The following is a 21,551-nucleotide window of genomic DNA, read 5'->3' on the forward strand; positions in this document are numbered from 1 at the left end:
ATGGCTTTGCTCTCAGAGAGATAGGTGACTCTGGTCAGAGCTGGGTTTACTCACATTCATCCATCACTTCCCCCTTTTCCTCAGGGATGAAGCCACAGCCCAGAATTAGTCAGTAAGGCCCGGCAGGGTATATGGAGGAGGCCCAGTATGGGTGCAGGTCAAGGGAATTCTCCAAGAAACAAAAAGAAGTAAAAATCTAAGGAATGTTGTACTCAGCACAACCTTTTATTCTTATATATCACAATATTAGTTATCTTACCAAGGGCAGGTTGAGGCTGAAAATATGTTTAAAAAAAAAAAGTAAAAATCAACCAAAAAAACCCCAAAACCCAGCCAACCCTACAAGTCAGGAATTTAAAAAGAAAACCCTTCATCTTTAAACTATAGGTAACAGAGCTCCACCACCTCCTTGCATAAGAGTTGAGACAGGTATTTTATGGGTTCTTCAGGACCTGGGTCCAGCTACAGGAAATTGCCCTGAATTGAGTAGCATTTCCCTGTTTTAAATGGTCCTGAACTGCAACTCATCCTGATTTCTTACTGTCTTCATCTCTCAGAAATAAAGGTTTGAGTTCTCTGTGTCCATGAGCTACAGGTTGCTGGTTTCATGTTGCAGCAGGACTGGTGAAGGCCTACGATACACATTCAGTGAAAACGTTTCAGGCTTTTTAACTGTCAGCTGGTCTGTGATTTTACCTATCTGTTAAGTTACTGTGTTCAGAGAACCTGCAGCCAGGCATGCACCATAACAAGTGTATGTAACAGATAAAGGTTTGTCCTGTTTTCCTACTTCTTGCTACTGTCCCCTCTATAAATTAATGACACTACTAAAATTCCAAGCGCGGAAGGTGAACAATAATCTCCAGCCTGCTGGGAGGTGATAGAAATATTACTGAGTGCTTACCAGAATCCATGCTATATGCTGCCCTCAGCTCCATGAGGAGCTGCCATCTCCCTCTTTGTCTCTTTTTGGCATCAGTCACCAGTCAGGCACTTCCTCCTTCACTGCTCCTGTTGTGTGGCTGGAGGAAAAGCAGAGATTGGCTACCTTCACTCAAATCCTACAGCATCCACCCTTCGCTGCCATGCCCATACATCTCCCCCCACTTTCTCAGCTTGTGCCTTAGCAATTCCTCTCAGTTCTAAAAGCCAAGGTTCAGTCTCTTCCTCCACAGGCTGAGGTTGTCCCAATTTCTTCAGATGGCTCCACCTCTATCATGGGTACCACCAAGTCACACTTTGCTGCCCATTAAGGCAGGTAGTTAGCTATTTTTCAGCGTGTTGCCAGGGAAACTGCTGGAGCTGAAGGACTGCAAACAGTTCTAGCCTGAAAAATGGTGAGCACTAGAAATATTGCAAAAATTCATAAACAGCTACTCAGGTATTTTAATAGCTCTGGCATGAGATTCAGATACCAGTCATAAATGTCCATTTTATTTTATCACAGTACTAATTAATTTGAACAGTTCCTAATTTGAACACTTCCCATCTCTCTGCATCTTCTTTAAAAGCAGACCACTGATAAAACACAGCCCTTAAAATAAACTTCAGTTTATTTTTCAAAAGCCGTCCAAAATCCACGTTGAATAATACTTTGTTATGCTGTATCTAATTGAAGGTTAGATGCCGTTGAACTGAAGTCATCAATACCCTGTACAAGTTAAGACATCTGCTTGCATAAAACAACTTGCTTTATTGGCTCTTTACCTTCCAGCTCTTTGGGCCAGGACCAGTCTCATCTGTAAGGTGCATTAAAGTGTAGGTAGTTGTAAAAAAAAATATTGATTACCACTGTTTTCATGACAGAGAGGATAAATTGTAAATTTTTTATTGTAAAATATTAAAATAAATTACATTTTACAAAGACTTAGCAAATATTTACATACAGTGTGATTCCAGTGACAATCAGCAACAAAGAACAGACAGATAGGCATATTATGGAGTGGTAAGAGTCAGAACTGCAAAAATGTCAGAAGCTATATAAAAGACAAGATAATTTTTAAAAGTTAAATGCATCACACATGGAATGAATTCCATGAGGCACAAAAATTACAAGTCTACAAAGTTCTTTTTAGTCTGTTTAGTCAACAGACATATTGCTTTTTGCTCTCCTTGTCTGCCTCTACACACTCTCCCAGATCAACTGGAGGAAAAATAAAATCTTTGCACATACAGCTGTGTCACCATGGATCTGTTATCAGTCTGGTTTTAATTCTGCATGCTTTGTGATACCCATTGCCAGCAACAGATTCACAAATCATTAGTTCAGAAAAATTAAACACTCTGATTTTGTATTTCCTCAGTGACTTCATACCAGTGTATCAGATGTGTCAGGCTGCCTGATGTGAGACAGGTATCTGAAAGTGATGCCCTTCTGGTAAAAACAGGCTTCAACAACACAATACAAACCCAAGAAGCATCACAACGATGTCATGAAGAATGGGGTCACAGAGTCTTATAGCACTAAAAAGGCCTTTTGTAGGAACAGACTTCCATGGTCACATTTCAGGATTTAATTTTTGAAAAAAGAGTAAAATTGAAAGTACTGGCTCATCTTGGCAAAATTAGTAAGTGAATTCATCCTTCACATGATGTGACTAGAAATAAAATCTACTTGTAGGCAATAGCTAGAAAGAAGAGTTTTCACTGCTATTCCATCCCTTCCTTTTACATGCTTTTAAGCTTTTTTCCTTCCTTAAATATCCCCCTTTCCTCTCTTTCCGGGAAGAGATCTATCTCACCTAGAAAATCAACTCCACAGCTTTAAGAAAACTGTTAGCTAAATGAAATCAATAGTTATCCAAAGAAAATATTTCCAGATTGACCAAATAATTGAAATAACTACAAGACACAATCAGTTAGCACTAGGGAATTCACTCAAAGACACTTTTGGAGCTGAATAGAACAAAACCCAGCCTGGACACCCCTCTAAGTCATTACATGTAAATCTGAAGGCAGAAAGATATTAGTTTAGATTCCCCAGGCAGCTTCATTTCTCAAGACATGGAAGACATGCAGGCAAAAAGCTGTCCTGTTTAGCTCTTCAGCACTTCTGAGATGGCACCATAATTTTAAAAACCCTGGGAATGGTTCAGCTTTTTGGAGAGAGCCACTATGAAAGCTATGTACCAACTAAACCTCTCCAAAACTCTGAAACATGTATGGCTTAATGAGACCAATTCTGTTGGCCCCTGTGTAAAGAGGAATTTTTTCCCATTGTTAAGATTACATTAAGGCACATGGTGGGATATCTTGAGAACAGTTTTGTGAGGTGTGATCATGTTTCCCTGAAAAACTGGGAATATTGTACTTTGTTTTAATAAATTTAAACTATTACTTGAAATCCCATGATACTTATGCAGATTTATAGTCTATGCTGACTACAGTGGGAAAGGCCAGAGAGCCACATCTAGCTTGATAATATGAAACAGACCCCATCTATTCTCAGCTCTGGCATACAAGTGCACTTTGCTACGCAGAACGGAGTCTGGGTTCCAGTGTGCAACATCCTCTCCCAATCAAAGCAGCCCAGCCAAGTGTCTGGGTTGTATTATTTCAGTATTAAAGTGATTTTTTTCTTTTTTTCTTGTTTTTTAAATGAAGATTGGACTATGCTTTTCCATTTCACGCACTTGCTGAAAGTCTTTTCTCTCCTCGTTGTCCTGTAGCTCTCTAACTGTTACTAAAACTTTGATCTTTGCATCAATAATGGAAGACAAGTTGGAGGATTACAAAAACTACATGCAGCGCTTTCTAATTTTAAGTTAGTGTGGACTTTTTAAAACAAAAAATATTTAAAAAAAAACAAAAAGAGGAAGCTAAACTGACTACACAAGCATCCTGCACATATGCATATAATCCTTCCTAACATTTCTTACAGTTACTAAGTACAGCTGTCAACCACAACCCTTCAGATACAAAAACTTGAAGGGTTTGGAGTAATTTTACAAGAGTGGGGATTAAGGTATCTTACTAGAAGTAAATAAGAATCATCTTGATATGGCCTCTCCCTCTTTCCTGTCAGATACAAGTCAAATTCATCCAGCCACCCCTGCTCCAAATAGTGTAAATATAATAAAATTTGATTACAAATGAGAATCTCTCTTCAACAATACGACCATAAATTGCAGATTAAATACAAATCAAATTATGTTGACTCCATGGTTGTTTACTATGACAGGTTGACACAAGTTAGCCACAATTTGGTCATTCTGCTCACATTCTAGTTGAAAAAATGTCATATATGTAGAAAATTCTAGGAAAGAAACAGAATAGTAAAGACAGTCCCTTGTCTCGCAGTGGATAACTTCAAATTTTCCCATCTAAAGGCTATTCACAGAGTGCTAGCTTCCCATATATCCTCCTTCTTCCTTCGGTCAGGCCAGCAACTGAAGCTGCAGCCAATATTTGTAGTTATCAGAAATAGCCAGTAATATAAGACTAGCATTGCAAGATTTCAAAAGGTCATCTTACAGAGCTAGTGAGTCTGCCAGCACTACACTGAAAATGAGACTGAGACAACTTTTAACTGTTCACTGAACTTTGGAAACTTTCGGACATACCAGAATGGCCTAAATACTCTAAAACCAAACAGCAGAACCTGACATGTTAAGGTTTAAAGGTCTTGGCTATTTTCTGTTCCAAGTGTATTGGATAAAACTGAAGTCAATACCTCTTGCCAGCATATAATCAAGAGCCTCATGTATAAGAGTTGTCAGGGTTAATGCATAGACATTGAAAAAGAAAGAAAAAGAAAACTATGGCAAAATTTCTTTGTAGCCCAAACAATTTGGGCATACATTCTATGAACAGATATGCTTCCTTCTAGTGAGTAGCCCATCTCCAAGTCAAAAGATAATACTTTTAGAAGCTTAGTGCCAAAGTTCTTTCTAAAACAAAGTGCCTTGTGGCCCAAAGTCACTTGATCACGTCTCAGTTTGCCCAAGGTTTGATATTGCCCAACCTTCTATCACGTGAGATAGAATAACCATTGTATACACACATAGGTCAAACTCTAAAAACAAAACAAAACAATATATGAAGTGTAATCAACTGTTTCAAAAATCATCTTCTCTTCAAGTCATGTCTGAAATACCAAGGCAGGAAGGAACATCAAACAACAATACTGACTAACACACTGCCCAGATCAGCAGCACTGCTACAGGTCCCTTTTGACAGGCATTAGGGCATTTGGAGAATATCTGTGCTTTCCAAGGTGATTTTTTTCCTAAGAACAGTAAAACTTCACCTGTACACAGATACTGTATAAGGTTTATTCAAGTATGTCCTTCAGGAAATAGACAGTGGAAGGACACTTTCAACACTAAAAAAGTGCATTGCATCCTGCTTGTGCCCATACATGCTTTGATCAATAAGTCTTCCAGTCACCTTACTCTTTGACAGTTCTGGGGCTGATGTGCAGCTTAGCAGCCCAACTGGTGAGCTTCATCCCAGATTCTTCCTTGTTAGAAGGTTCCTTCTCAATCCATTCCTTTGGAACTCTTAATTTTAGTATTTTATTTATGAAATTAGAATTCACTATAATTTGACAAGCACTGACATATTCTACAGAGATGTTTCAGAACTTCCTTCTCAGTCTACTAGCACAGCTCAGCTCAGATCTGTGTATCCTGGCATCGCATCCAAAGTTTCTCTTTAAGTACAGTGTCATATTTTTGCCAGTAACAACCTAACAATGAGCAGCTTCCTTTGATTTCATTTATGATAAATGCCGTATTCAAATCCAGGTTTTCAGAGGTGAAAGGCTAAGGAAGTAACCAAACATATTTGATGCCCAAAACAGTCTTGCAACAGTATAGTTACACTCCCAAACTATTTCCTCAATGAAATGCATGAACTCAGAGCAGATCCAGTGTATTAACTAGTCTTTTCTATTTTGTTCAAGAACCATAAAATCTAAAGAAGGAGTGGGACTCCAAATTCAACTTATTTTACAAGTCTTTCAGAAAAGCAAAGCTAACAGGCTCAGAAGCCAACATAGGATGGGAAAAGGAGATTGAAGTTTCTTAGTCTGGGACTTGCTTTTTTTTCAGAGACAGGAGAAGCTGCAAACATATTTTTCTCCTTGCTCTATGTTCAATATGCACTGGCCACTTTCAGAAAACCATTGTCCAGCCTGCTTCACGTGGCAGCCTTCACATTGCTTACTGTATTATATTCATTCATCAGTTGTTCATAAGGCACAGAAAGTTCTAGCTCATTATTGGTAAAGGTAGATTCATCAGAGGATGGGAATTTTACCAGTTTTTTTGCAGTTTCAGATTCCTCTGCAAGATTATCATCCATAGAGGATTTTGATGTTTCCTCATCATCTGAGATATCTTCCTCTTCATTATCATCTTCATTTACAAATGTTATATTTGCATTCTCAAATATTAAGGGCCGATAGTCTCTGGAATCCCACACTTCACCTTCTTCTTCACTAATCCTGTCCAGCTGGTTCACAAACATGGTTCCTTCTAGAGGGCTGTCTCCAATATGTTTGTCATGGAGGGGTCTCAGTATGTGACCATTTTGAATGTCCAGGGAAGCCTCATCATACTCAAATGACTCTGTCTTTGTGTAAGTCACCTGAACATCTATACTGGCATTCATTTGTTTGGCATTTTCCACTATTATCATTTTGTCATTGCTGGTCTTCAGGGCCTTCTTCCCAATTTGCTTTATAAGGTCATTGTAGGTCTCTTCCTTCTTTGAAAGAAAGCTGAAGATGTTGACATCCTTTGAGGCACCCATTTGAAGGGTTTTTTTCGGCTGAGGGTGGTTCTCAAATGACTCCTTTCTTTTTTTCCTCCGTTTCTTGATTGCTTTGTGGACTTCCACAAACATACTGACCTTCCAGTTAACAAAGAGTGAGAGCCAAGCTAGTCCCAGATAGATCCATAACTCCACAAAATACCTGTAAAGGGCATGATAGTTTGCATCTGGATTTACACCTACAGGAAATTAAAAACAAAAACATTACTGTAAGAAGACTCACAGCTGATAAACCTTTGAATCTATGACCCTGAGAATTGCTCTCTTCCTCACTAAAAGAGCCTTGTTATTTGAACACCAGTCAGATAGGTAGCAAGTGGGGAAATGAAAGAAAATCTTGATTCCCACATCTTCCAGTTCTTGGCCACACATATTCTCACCACTGGACTAACAAAATAAAAATGAAGCATATTTATCCTCTCCTTGTAAGATATTAAAGTGAACATTTTCCTGTTTAAAAGTTACAAGTCTTCTTCCTGACACTGAAGGTACCTTCCTTGAGAAAAAGATTTGGAGTTCCACTTACGAGGACCAAAGTGCTGAACAAAGCACTGGATTTTAGAGAAAGAAGAGGTTTAGGAGGAGAGAGGAATATGCTCAGCATTCTCCATTGACTGGTTCTAGGCAGGTGTATAAAACATTGCCCAATGCCTACACGTCCTGCTTAGTATACTGGATCTCATTCAAAGGTGCACAACTGACATGGTGGGCAGGGTAGCTTCTTGCCTGAAATACAGACCTGAGGTACCAGAATGACTTATGGACTCTAGAACTTGGCTGCAAAATTAACTGAAAAAAGGCCTTAGGTGTCTACACTAACACTGAAGAGCCAGATCTAGTCCACTGGACCAGTATCCAGCTTTAACGGAATGGTCTATCCTCCAAAATGTGCTGGTAAAGCTTATAAAACATCTTTTCAAATTAAGAGTTTGTAAGTAGAATTGCCACACTATGCATATAATGAAATAATACATAAAATACAATTACTGACCAGCAACAAAATCTCCAAATCCTATGGTGGTGATAGTGATGAATGAGAAATAGAGGCCTTCAATGTAATTCCATCCTTCAGTCATCATGAAGACAAAGGGAGGAATAACCAGATGGACCAACACACCCCAAACAATGAATATAGCTGTGCATGTAATTTGGGCTTTCCTCTGTGAAGAAAAAAGAAAAAGTCAGGAAAAGATCTCAATTTTTTTTTCTCCACCCATGGTACCAAGAATCATCTGACAGTACCAGATATTTGAGTTTTGTGCTAACAATTAGCTACCATAATTAAAAGTCCCTAAAAGTGACTGAAGTAAACACACTTTTTTTTTTTTTTCTTTAGGCATAACTCCCTATTCTTACAACTATTTGCTCAAAAAGGATTATTTGCTCATAGTTTAATTTCACGCTGTTGGAAGCGTTTAAGAAGTCCCTAGTAGTTTATAAATTGGCATGGGATATGGACAGAGCACTCTAGTCTAAAAAGCCATCCGTACCTCTAATTTTCCTTTTACTCATTTGAATACAGAAGATCAGAAGCGTTTTAAGTTGTTTCTTTCCCATTTCTGTTTCCTTCACTTTGCCACTCATGCCAACCTCTGTACAAACCTCCACATGTACTTCACCATTATTTTCTGTACTTTCTTCTCAGATGTAAAACCAAGAAATTTCTTGCTCTGATTCTGAAACCAGGACCTAAAGCAGTCCCAGTGCTTTCTAGGCACTATCACCCTGCATTGCCTCCCATTTCTGTATAGAGATAGAACTGAAAATTCACTTGCAGTGGGGAAGACAAAGAAACCCAAACAAATCATCACCAAAAACCCAACAAAATGCTACAAACAAAAAAGCAAAAGCCAGTAACTCAGAACAAAATACTGTGTTGCAGTAGATTCACTGCACAGCAGGAAGTATTTGTGCTAGGATGCAGGCAGGTGGGAGCCAAGCAGGACAGAGTATTTTCATTCCTGTGCCTGAGGGGAGCCTTGTGTACATTTCTAATGGTTTTTAAGGGTTCTAATCATCTTTAATGTAAGTAGTACCAAATGTTTTTATGAGATGTCATTTTGCTAAATTCTTGCAGAACTAACACATCCCTCTTTTAGTTTCCCATCCCTCTTTTAAAGTTCTTTCAATGCAACACCATTTGGGAAAATTTGTGCAAGTGTTCATTTACTACGAGATAAGCAGGCAAGTTATGAAATGTAAGCTTAATTCATGCATCAAAACTACACGGTTCAAGGGTAAACAAGTAAGGGCTTACCAGGCTTACTCCTCTTTTCGTCAGAAACTGGCCCAGCCTCTTGGCACGTCCTCCAAAGAATTTCCCCAGAGCACTGATCCACGTCAAGCAGAGAGGGACTCCAAAAAGCCCATAAAATATGCAGAAGAGACGCCCAGCATGTGTCTTTGGGGAAACATTTCCATAACCTGAAAGAGATAAGTATGTCCTCCGTCTGTTCTGGTTGAAGAGAATTCAAGGTAATTCTACCTGTGCACAAATCACTGTGTGGGCTCCTACTGTGTTGGGTACTCCTTATTTCACCATCTAAAAGGGATTTAGTTTACTTCAGCTGCTCATCTTCTGAAACTGAATGTGTTCCAATTCTACTCTAACAAACACATATTCCATTACTTTAAGTGTTCCATAGATTTTGTGCATCTTTTTCTGGACAAGATGGGATAAACAGAAAATAAAGCTCATCTCAAAATTTCTAATATGATGTCCTAATCTTAAGCAGCACTGTTAAAACTTGACTGATTTAATATTACAGAATGAAACTCAAAATTCATCCTGAAGCTAGCTCCCAGGTGAAAGATCCACTATACACATTTAACTTATGACCTGGTACCTTTGTAGTGTAAGAGCTTGTGAGTTAAGTGCAAGCAAAGTAAGTGCAAGATATTTCAAATGAACTTAGTTCTTTGCTGGTCATAGAACCCAACAGGGCATTACAGATTCAGGCTCTAAAATCAGTAGCCTATTTTCTGAACTTCTGACAGAGTCTTCTAATTTAGATGTCTTATTGACTTCAATATTTTTCATAAATTATAATATAAACTGAGTATTGTGAATTTTAAATAATCAAGGAAACCACGGTACTGCATATTGTTTCACAGTATGACTTCTACATTCAGTCCTCTCTGGTTATTTTGCATTCCCTTTTTTTTTTTTTTGGTTTCTTTTTTTTTTTTTGTAATTGTGCAACAAATGTGTAACAGCACCATGTAGCAAAGATTTTTCTGTAAAAGCAGAAGGCAAAGGATGTTGAGTTCTGAAAACCTATATATCACAGGAGAAAGAAGTCTTCCAGTGCAGAAGATCTTATAAGTACAAATCAGTAGTGATATTTTAAAAGCAGCAGTTGTTCTGCTTCACCATTTTATAAGAGGTGGATTAAAAGTACAGTTAGTTCTGCAAGCCAGGAACACTGATAATTTAGTAGTAGCTCAATAGAATGTCTGTGTATAACAAGACAGCAATCCAAAAACCTCATATGCACTTGCTTTAGGTATTAATTTAATGGAATGCCTTGTTGCGCTTTTGTTTTGGAATTTTACAATTTGGAAATTTAAGTGCATAAATCACTGGAACTGGAATGACACCAGCCAACCCCAACAGCACCTTTAATCCATTACTTATTGGAAAGGCACACTTTTCTCTTCTGTACACACATGGAGAGAATGCCAAAACCTTGGTTTTCCTCCATGAATCTGCAGGTGAACACATACTTTAGGCAGCTCCAGCCATGGGGACTTTATTCAGTGGCTACCTTGACACAGAAATGGGAGAGGACAAAAACAGTAGAGCCTACAGAAAACTACAGCTAGGAAGGTTGACATAAGTAAGTATTTACCAATTGTCGTGATCACAGTAGCAGCGAAGATCACAGCATTAGGCCAATTCCAGTTGTTGAAAGTATTGTTCCCAGTGATGGCAACCCCCTGTCCAGCAGCATCTGACACAATCTGTAAGGAAAAAGTAACACTCAATCTTGTAAAATCCTGGCAGCCTAAACACAGAAATGTGTCTGTCCCTCTCAGGTTTTCCCCCTTAGCTCATACTTTCAAAATAATCTCTCGAGTTTTTTGTGAAGGCTGGCCTAGTAAATTCACTAACAATAATTTTAAGAGATACTAAAAACTTTCTTCACATAAGAAAAATTGATGCAGGTGCTCTGGTATTTCAATAGGGAGTTTTAATTAGATAAATTTTTACTTGACTTACAAGTTTAAACCAAATGGATCTCTTACAGAGAGCAAATAACACTCTGCAGACTGAACTAGCATTTAACCACCAGTGCAGATCTTGAATTTGGTTTAATATTAGGGACATCTTCAGAACTACTATTCATTTCAAAACACTGTTACATGCCTCAGCTTGACTTGGGTATGAATTTCACAGAATCCTTGGCAAAACTCACGTGATTCATATTAATTCACCTGCTGTCTCTGCCAAAGTCAAACCATCTAAAAGCAAACAGTAAAACTGTACTTTTCAAAGACAGAGAAATTAACTTTTTTTTTCAAAGCATTTCATGCAACAGGATTCCAATCATTGTCTTTGAATCAGGCACTTTTCTTCTCCCATGCTGGAATCTAGTATACCATGATAAATACAAAGCACTAATTATTATTAGTGCCGAAAATGCAAGTTTCAGATCAAAACCATGCATCTTTCTGATTGCTCGAGTGCATTTTGACCTCTCCAAAGTAAAAGGAAAAAACCAAACAGATATAGTATATTATCACTGAGAAATCTCTAGTTATTTAAATCTTTGCCCTGTAACATCATGATGCAGTTAAAGCCTTACCATGTTACTCTGAGGCTACATCAATAGACAGAAAAAGTGAAGATATTTCCAAATGTTGATTTATAATGTTACCCACTGTCTGCATTTCTCCCTCGATAAGTATTGAACATAGAAACTATCAGCAGCTAAATATTTAAGAAACTGGAAGCAATATACTTTTTAAAAACTTTTTTTTTAGAAATAAACATGACAAGTGATGTTTATCTTAAACTGGCAAGAACTTTTAAAGGCAACAACCAACTCTTCCTTCCCCCATCACCCCTTCCTTCCTTTCTACTTGATTAAGATCTGATCTTGGACCCAGCAGAGACTCAACACAAAGTTCAATCACTACTGAAAACATACACAAGTTTACACAGGTTTTAATTATTCTTGAGACTTATTACATATCACCACCCTCCTACTGTAATAAAAATGCCCTCAAAGTGAATGTATTGTACATATACAAGATGCACACAATTTAATTAAAAATGCACTTGCAACACACAGGCTGTTCCAGCAGATAAAAGGAGAAGCATTGAAAGTGAATAAAGATAAAAACTAGATTTTTTTTTTTTTTCTCGTGGTAAACTCTAAGTATGTGTAGAATTGGATGCAATGTCTTTCCATAGCCTACAGGTTCTGGATGGAAAAGGGACAGAGTTCTCACCAAGGCACTCATTTATCATGAGAAAGTGGTGTACAAATGAGAAGCAGTCCTAAAACAGGCAGGTTGAGAGCACCCAAGTAAAACACACAAACCCTCTTCCAAAAAAAATGGATCACAAAAGCTCATCTGAGAAGAAACCAATCAAAGTACTCATTTCTGCCATGGTCTGCAGAGGAACTTCCTGGAAGTACCAAAGGACATCCAAATCACCTGAAAATCACAATCTGTTATCTATTATTCTTGAAAAGATGGCTTGACTTCTTCCATTGCCTAAATACTACACTAAGCGCCAGTTTTCCAGTCGTTTTCCATTCCATAATCAGACTTGGATTTTTTAAAGTTGTTGTTTCCTCACAGAGCAAGTGATCTCCAAGAGCCCCAGCGAACTATGCACTCCCATTGTCACAGGCCATTATCTCATTGCATTAAACCACCCTGACCTGACCTCATGAGCTCAGTTTCCCAGAACATACAGTTATGTCAAGACCTGCCAGAATTGGAGGTCTGGAGGTCTAAAGTGGGCCCAGATCTGAGGGGAAGAACCTGCTGGACTGAATGGTACACAGATGCCCTTCACAGCCAGGCAGCTAACAATCTGGGGGAGATGGCCAGCTCTACAAGTTATATGAACCCTTGGTATAGTAAACCACAGATAATTTTCCAGACACAGCTGACACCCTCTTCCTGTCCCTATTTGCACACAGCTACTGGCTATTAGCACACAATTATTGAAGATCTACAATCCAGTCTTCTAAGTTACTTTATGCCTGCAATAAGTCTGAATGAACTATATGCATCCCAGCTGCAAGAACAAAGATCATCACAAAACATGCTTATATAGTTTGGTGCTGTGGGAAATATGTAGCTGCTTTCCAAGCAGCTTAACTTTTGCCCATACTGAAATAATTAAAATATTTTGGCTTAAAACAAAAAAACAAAAACCAAAAAAACCCAAAAAATCAACAACAACAACAAAAAGAAAAGAACCCAAAAAAAAACCTCAAAAAAAAAAGTGAGTGGGCACTATACAACTGAACAAACATGGTTGTGGTTTCTTGCTTGGCAAATCTGTTAGGGTCTAACGTCAGAGATGCCTTTATTTTCATGTTAGGATACAGAATGCCCCAAGTTGACTGTGCTTGATTTCCTAAACTACAGAAAACTTCCACCAAAAAGACTTTGGATTGTAAAATACGAGGTAAGGAAGAACAGGAAGAAGAGGGTAGATGGTGCAAGTGTTAGTAACTTGAAAGATGTAATTTAAAAACAACTTTTCAAGTATGACCAAATGCAAAAACTGAAAATAACTAACTCATCATTTATATATTGCCTTAGGTCTCACCTCAAGAAAGTTCATACTGATAAAGGCAGGACTGTTTTAGGCACCTGCCACTTGAATCCCCCCCATATGAGTAAGAGTAGGAATGGAAAGTTCTCGAAACAAATTTAAAAATAGCAGGGAGAAGTCTTGGCCCATACAGGTCACACACCATTACTAATTTTATTCTAATAGTTAAGGAATGCAGGAAAATCTTAAGATACTCTAGTAAGGAACAGTTGGGTCTGATGACAATAAGCAATAGGAAGGAAAAAGGACTTCTAGGGTACTTGTGGCCAGATAGATACAACAGACTGAAGACAGAAGACAATAAACCATCTATATATAAACTAGAGCAACGGATCCTGCCCCACAGGCACCCTATTAGACACAGGAAGAACAGAACGGTCAGATATTGCTTAGAGTCAGGTCTCTTTAGAAGAGGTTAAAGCCTTCCAGCGGTTCCCCCCCCACCCCCCACCCCCAATTTGACATTTAGATCTAATGGCAGCTTTAAGGTTCTCCCAGTGGTATGAACAATTGTCTTTTGAAATAATGTTTTTCCACAAGAAAGGAGATGTAATTGAACTATTAAGCCTGAAACTAGACCCAGTGGCTTTCATTCTACTCTCAACAGTATTACAGTTCGAGGTCGAGGACAATCACAGCTTCCAAAAGCTGAATCCATTAAAGCAAGAACTGAAGCATCCTTTGAGGACACCTAGGCTTTGTCCTCACTTCTGACTCCAAAAGAACATAGGAGTAATTTTGCTTCTTTCTCAAGTTCTTTTATCAAGGATGTAAAGATTTAGTGCAATGAAAAACACTGAATCTAGAATCTACCAAGTATTTTAGAGACTTTCCTGCAAGGAATAAAAAAGTTTAACAGCAATCTTTTTTCACTTTGACATCTATATATTTTATATTTATATTATTTATTAATATTATTTATATAATTATTTATATTTGAAGAAAACAGAGAAGTGCAATATTTAGCTAATCATAGGTACATGTAATACTGACAACTTAGCCAATCACAATAAAATTGTCCAGGGTAATAAATTTTAAATTTAAACTATCAGATGAACAGTATAGTGCTGTTAATCTTTAACCAGGTTTCAGTTTTTAACCAAATCCAGTAGCAGCAGAGCTAAACAGATAGGTGAAGTGGTACAAGCAATTGTATGAACAAAAAGTCTAAAGGAATTCATAGTGACTTTAAAACTACATAAACAGTTAAAATCCATGCCATGAAAATTGCACACCCTTTTACTTGTCCCATATGGGTTTTAGAGTGATTTAGGTTTTCTGGCTCCAGCTATAAAGTTACAGTAGCAGTCAGCTGTTTATAAGAATCATATTTTTAAATGCAATAAAAACATATTTAATTGTTAATGGATATCTTTCCAATAATAAAAAATCTGAGTCACATGTTAAGACTCTCAGGTCAGATATAAATTACAAAGTTCTGCTGACCTGAATAATATTGTCTCAGGATTGACTACATGTATATAAATAAAAAAGAAACCCTCTAAGGCAGTAACCCTTTTGAAGGAAAAATGCCCGTGGGTGGTCACAGCTAGATTGACAGACCAGTGTCCTCAGACTCATTATGTAGACAGGCAGCACAGTGGCCATGGCCAGAAGTTTCCTGTTCTGTTGGCATACTGCACTTTGATGTCTGCTTACACATTAAAAGCAGCAGAACCTATTTCACAGGCACAGTCTGAATTTTGCAAGTACTTTATAGCTAGATCAAGTTGTAAATTCACAGTCAAACTAGAATATACTAATCCTGGCTTACAGCTGTTGTAGCTCAACTACTGAGTAAGTTTCTGTGTTTAGTTGTTAAACAACAAATATATATCTAATGTAATACTAAACACCATAATTTATTGTTCTGAGTTATAGTCACTGGAGAAAGAGAAAACAAACACGGTAGATATTGAAGGTGATTGGCTTTCACTCTGCAGCCCCAATGTGCCCCAATTGAACACAAGATGCTGTCCATCAAAGAAAATATTTTCCTCTCTGGAATACCTTGGCAGCTTGGGTTTTGGGTAAGGAAGGGGAAAGTGAAGCCAACTATGCAACTAATGATTTTACCAATGAATAAAAAACTCTCTTTCCCCAATTACTTTTCATGTCTAGATACATGAGGTGCACACAAGTAATGTTTTATTAAAAATTCCTGTTAGGGTTCTTACAAGATTTCATATTAACCTATATATTCTTTCACCTCTCTTCCCAACTTCAAAGACAGATGCAGTACTGCTAAGAAAATCTTGCTGTGCCACGCTGCTTACTTTGGTAGCCAGGGAAAAAACATGGCAGAGCTGCAGAAAGCTGGGAGAATTTACATACGGTAAAATTATTTCATCGAGGCAGCAGAGAGATCAGCTATTCCCATGTCATCTTTAGAATGGCTGCTATACACGTGCCCAGAAATGGAAGCTCATCACTTCTTGGAAAGGAAAAAAAAATTCTTTAAGGATTAGCATACAAAAACCCCACACAGCCTAGAATACAAAACAGCAGCACCCTATCTGGACACACATGTTTCTGCCACTTGGCACCTGGCACCTTTAATATGTGATCTGCCCAAGGCAAAAGGCCTCAGGAAAGCATGGTAGTAACCATACTTCTGAGCAGCTCAAAGCCACCAGAGAGGCACATAATTGTGGTTCCTGCCATCTTTTTTCATTCCCATCTCTAGTGTAATGACAGACTTACCCTAACTGTTCACTTGGACTCAAGCTGAATCACACTGGCCCTGGCAATATGACCAGGGCCAGCACACTGGGCCAAGTGGACACACCTTTGAGGCTGCCTTCACCACTTGACAGTCTCTGCAGGATTACATGAATCAGCAGGACTGAGGATAGCTGACCTCCCATTTCCCTCTCAGCTTTATCTATGTTTGCAGTATGAATTTCATGTTTGTCAGGGCAAGAACCATGCCAGATGTAAAAAGAAATCTTTTAGCTGAGTCCTGGATTTCCTACTTCTCTTCTGTGGAGAATGGTTTGCGACCTTTTTTGAGAAAGAAAAATAAGACAAATGAACCACATTGTCTCAGTCTGACAGGCAACACCCTTGTGTCTTGCTAACCTGTGGAAGTTTTACTGTCCTTTACTGACCAATGCAGAGAGTTGAGCTGGAAGCAAGAGGCTGGGGCAAGAGGCTCAGGATATGAGTCAGCAGCCACCTGCATTATATAGAAGGATAGTGGGATTTAATAAATTCCACATTAAGTGAAGAGGACATCAGTTGACGACAAGTCTGTTTCTGGATCAGCTAAGCATAAAGGAGTGATACCCAGTTGGCCTATATTAAACTAGGTTCTGCAAGACTCTTGATAATCCTCGAGCTTGTATAGTTTGTTTCAACAAACAAAATCCAAGGCAGAAACAGCTTGTTTCTAACAGGACAATGGGGTTGTGCATAGTAGCAGCCTAACACAAAGTCAAAGTTGAAAATGCAGCAAAAAAAAGGAAGTAGTCATTGAGGGAATTATGTTAACTTTCACTTCTAGAAGAATAGAAACTTCCCAAGCTTCATGCTTATGTTGACAGATGTAAGTAACACACATAACCAAAGAGTACATGAAGATTATGCAAAAAAACTAGAGAGATCACTAGGACTATACAGGATTCTTTCTTCCTTATTTATAAATTGAAATAGAAGAAAAAAAACAAAAAACCAAAAAACCCTGTAAAACAAGTGTTATTCCCCAGGTTTACATTCCTATGTAGATCAACTAAAAATAGCAGGGGAAAAGTTTTCCACTTGCTGTCATAACCAATTACTTTATAAATGCAGTGCAAGTGCTATTGCAAGTGCATACATATTTTGCACTTTGCAATCAACAGTTTAGTCTTTAAATATAGTTCTTTTATCAAAGGACAAAGTTTTGAAAATTCCCAGTAGGTGAAAAAAATCCTGGCAAAATATGGATTAACATACTTCAAGGGAGGAGTTTTTTCCAACAATTTAATCCAGAATGAGATGATATTTTCACACTTCTGTCAATACAGCAGATCGAATATTATCTTCTCACTTTGCCACAGTGTTTGGAGAAAGAACTAAAAGAAGTTGTTTGGGTTTTTTTTAACTGCTTCAATGTGTCAGTGGTTTTTATTTATTTGTGTGCTTTTAATAATGCAGTTATAAAAGTTATTTAAATTTGCTATAAGTGACTTCAAATTATCCACCAGTATCTTACAGCATACAAAATAGAAAGGTATATATAGAGTTCGAATGCATCATATATAACACACTTTATCCAAAAGGTTATATAACAAGATTGAACTTGCTCTGCAGAAAAAGTTTGAATATTCTTATTGATTCTTCATTTACCCAGGCAACTTCTCAGTGCTTTATTCTGTTGATGCAACAGTGCTTCTCAATGCATGAATTAATTACAGAACCAAGACACTCTTACTGCTCTCCCTTCATTATGCTTTACTTTGATCTGTCAGGAACTTGTGCCTTCATCTAAGAAGAATTTTTCTTACCTAATTGAGCCTCCAGCACATGCCACTTCATACCAAGTTGTCCCTACATCTAAGCCTGATAGTTAAAGAATGAATGTAAATACATGCCTGGTTTTCACTCTGCATAGTTCTGTGATACAACAGACAGTAAACTAGGTATCATTTTTGGCTGTTAGTTTAGAACACAGAATACCCAGAAGGTTTCTTTACATGTCTTGTTCTTGATTTCTTATTTAAGTCATTTTGTCACAATTCGTTATTGATTTAAGTGGGAAAACTCCTATGCCAAGACTTCAACATGGCTGGCACTTCTTTTCTTTTAAAGCAGTCTTGCTAGTTTCATTGCAATATTTTATTATCTCCATTTATATGGAGATAGCAGAGTGGGATTCCTTGTCCTTTACTGGACTTTGAAAGCAGATTCCAGCAAAAGCAATTAAGTACATGCTATGAAGAAAACTGTGGATTAAAGCTCAACATCCCTTTTAATTTACTGATTAACCAGCACAGAACAGGCTGTCCAGTAAGAACACCAAAGACAAGAAACTGCCAAACAAGATACTATCAAACACAGAGAAACACAAAAATGGTCTTTACCAGAGAAAAAATACTCTTGACTAAAAAACTGCATCTGTGCTGTAAAGAAGCCCTGTGTATATCCTTCAAAGGGCATAACTGTATTTGAAGAGGGATTAGAAAACATTGACATCTTAATCCTACACACATCCTTTTACACTTGATAATATCCACTATTTAGTATCATTCTGAGGAAGCTTCTATAAGGTTTATTTACGTGCTCAGAACTGAGGAAGAACACTGACGTACCCCAAAGCAAACTGGAACTGCTCAACATGAGCTCCATAATCTCTGCAAAAGACTTTGTTGGATATGCCAGTGAACTCCTATTTGAATCTGAAGTTCTATCACACTAGCTGTTCTTAAAATTCCAGAATAACCTGTAAATGCAAAGAATATTTAAACAACAGCATACTTGCCATGGGTTAGTGAATCCATTGTGTTCGTGTGGCCATACTTTGGTAGCTGGGAGGGCTACAGGGGTGGCTTCTGTGAGAATCTGCTTGAAGCTTCCTCCATGTCCAGCAGAGCCAATGCCAGCCAGTTCCAAGATGGATGTGCAACTGGCCAAGGCTGGGTCTATCAGAAATTATGGTAACACCTCTATGATAATGTAGTTTAAAAAGAAAAAAATGTTATTGCTCTGATGTAACTGCAGCCAGAGCAGAGAGGCGTAAGAATGTGGGAGAAACAGCTCTGCAGATACCAAGGTCAGTGCAGAAGGGGGGGCAGCAAATGCTCCAGGCTCTGGAGCTGAGATTCCCCTGCAGCTCCTGGTGCAGACCATGGTGAGGCAGCTGTGTGCCCCTGCAGACCAGGGAGGTTCCTGGGGATGCAGAGATGCTGCAGCCTGTGGAGGAGCCCCACACCAGAGCAGATGGATGCCTGAGAGGAGGCTGTGACCTGTGGGAGGCCTGTGCTGGAGCAGGGTCCTGGCCAGAACACACAGACCCATGGAGAGAGCTCACTCTGGAGCAGGTTTCCTGGAAGGACCCGTGGCCCCATGGGAGACCTACACTGGAGCAGGCTGTCCCTGAAGTACTGAATCCCAGGGAAGAGTGATCCACACTGCAGTAGTTCAGAGAGAATTGCTGTCCATGAGACAGACTCATGCTGGTAAGTTCATGGAGAACTGTCTCCCGTGGGAGGGACACCATGGCAGAGCAGGAGAACAAACCCTTTCCCCTAGCAGTTGCAGGAGTGTGATGAGCTAACCATAACACCCCCATTCCCTGTCTCCCTGAGCCACTAAGTTGGAGGAGATAAAGCCTGTGAAGGAGGGAGGGGTAAGGGGAAGGTGTTATTAAGATTTATTTTACTTTTCATCATCCTGCTCTGATTTTGTTAGCAATAAATTCAGTTAATATCCCCAAGCTGAAACTGTTTTGCTTGTGATGGTAATTGGTGAGTGATCTCTTCCTGTCCTTACCTCAACTCACAAACCTTTCACTGTATTTTCTCTCTCCTGCCCAGTTGTGGAGGGGAGTGATAAGATTTTGGTGAGTGCCTGGCATCCAGCCAGTGTCAACCCACCACATTTTACTATTGCATACAGTCTCCAGGACCTTCCAAAAATGTGTGCGAGTGAAGTTTTTCAAAAGAATTTGTGTTTAGATACAATGCCATTATAAATAAAACGTAAGAGATAATACTGTCACACCTTTATTAAGGCTAGTGGCTTAAGAATCTGTCCTGACTTTGCAGAATAGACCTGCTTTCTAACTTTTCTGCCAAATGGAAAAGTCTTCCCACACCTTCTTCCAGGCATTGATGATAGATAGTATTTTTCCACCCTTTCTCTCTAGTACCATTATTTTAGTGCAGCAACAATTACACACATGTTAAACAATGCAGAAAGTTCTTCAGTGGACTGAGTCTTAAAAGGAACAGAGTAACAAATTTCAATCTGGGAATTTCAGGTTTTTTTCTCCTAGGTTTTATGTTTTTGCAAGTGCAGTGTCTGTGGGAATAATGCTAAAATGATGAATTTGTAACAGAGACCAAGCACTTGGCTTTATTAATCCATAAGTGCTGACAGTGACAGTGTAGTGAAGAGAGTAAATAATTGATTTAACATGCAAAGGGCAGTCTCAGTAAAGACAGTAATACAGGCACAAGCACCTGTCTTTGTCTCTGTATCCTCTTACTCTATATGCTTCCTAGCTGGCAAAATGAATGAGGGTAGGGAATGAATGCACATTTGCCCCAGAGAGAAACACTCCTTATTTCAGTCTTTCAAGTGCTCATCTGCTTTCTTGTTTTTCAATTAAAATTTAATCAGACAAAGTGATCCTTTAGAAAGGCAATCTGTTAATTAACTCATATTAGACAGTAGAAATCATGCTCTTCAAGTACAATCTCAATTTATTATCCAGAAATAGCTCACATTAGTCAGAGACAAGAAGGGGGGAAAGATTTTGCATTCAAATTTAGAAGATGTATGCTCTGCTCTGGTTTTAGCTTGTTATCTGAAGGCCATGCAATAAACCATGAATTTAGAGTAGATGTAAAGAACTATCTCTTTACATGCCTGAACCTGAACACATAAAACTCTAATTGTGACCTAAATATAATATTTATGAGTCTGGAAACTTCAGGACACAGTCCAGTGGAAACAAGTTGTGAGTTTACAGATAAATTAATTTCACATCATTGTTTGGAAACAGAAAAGGTAAATAATTCTGCCAGCTATTCCCTGCTTGATTAGATGATCAAAATTAGACAAAGCATGAGCAGCATAAAACAAGATACATAAGATTTGACAATAAAAATTTTATACCACTCTATAGTGTCAGCTTTTGCTATATTGAATATTTTTTTCCTACTTTCCCTACTTTCCTACTTTCACACACTCAACCCACCATTCCTACCCCCCAGTTAAAACCAGACATTCCCATGCTGGCTATTTTAATAATTCATATAGGTGT

General features: G+C 38.4%; 1 protein-coding gene across 1 annotated transcript in view; it reads right to left on the minus strand.

Annotated features, from left to right (window-relative positions):
• Positions 1-1,812: 1,812 nt before the first annotated feature.
• Positions 1,813-21,551, minus strand: part of KCNK5 (potassium two pore domain channel subfamily K member 5) — a 34,663-nt gene continuing 14,924 nt past the window's right edge. Inside the window, exons 2-5 of the mRNA XM_002186738.7 lie at positions 10,629-10,740; positions 9,035-9,201; positions 7,769-7,937; positions 1,813-6,956 (exon numbers count right to left, since the gene is read on the minus strand). Of these exons, the coding sequence (XP_002186774.2) occupies positions 6,142-6,956; positions 7,769-7,937; positions 9,035-9,201; positions 10,629-10,740 (1,263 nt within the window). The 3' untranslated portion in view covers positions 1,813-6,141. The remainder of the gene's footprint in view (positions 6,957-7,768; positions 7,938-9,034; positions 9,202-10,628; positions 10,741-21,551) is intronic.

Source organism: Taeniopygia guttata, chromosome 3 (genome assembly GCF_048771995.1).
Source record: "Taeniopygia guttata chromosome 3, bTaeGut7.mat, whole genome shotgun sequence".
In the NCBI taxonomy this organism is placed as follows: domain Eukaryota; kingdom Metazoa; phylum Chordata; class Aves; order Passeriformes; family Estrildidae; genus Taeniopygia; species Taeniopygia guttata.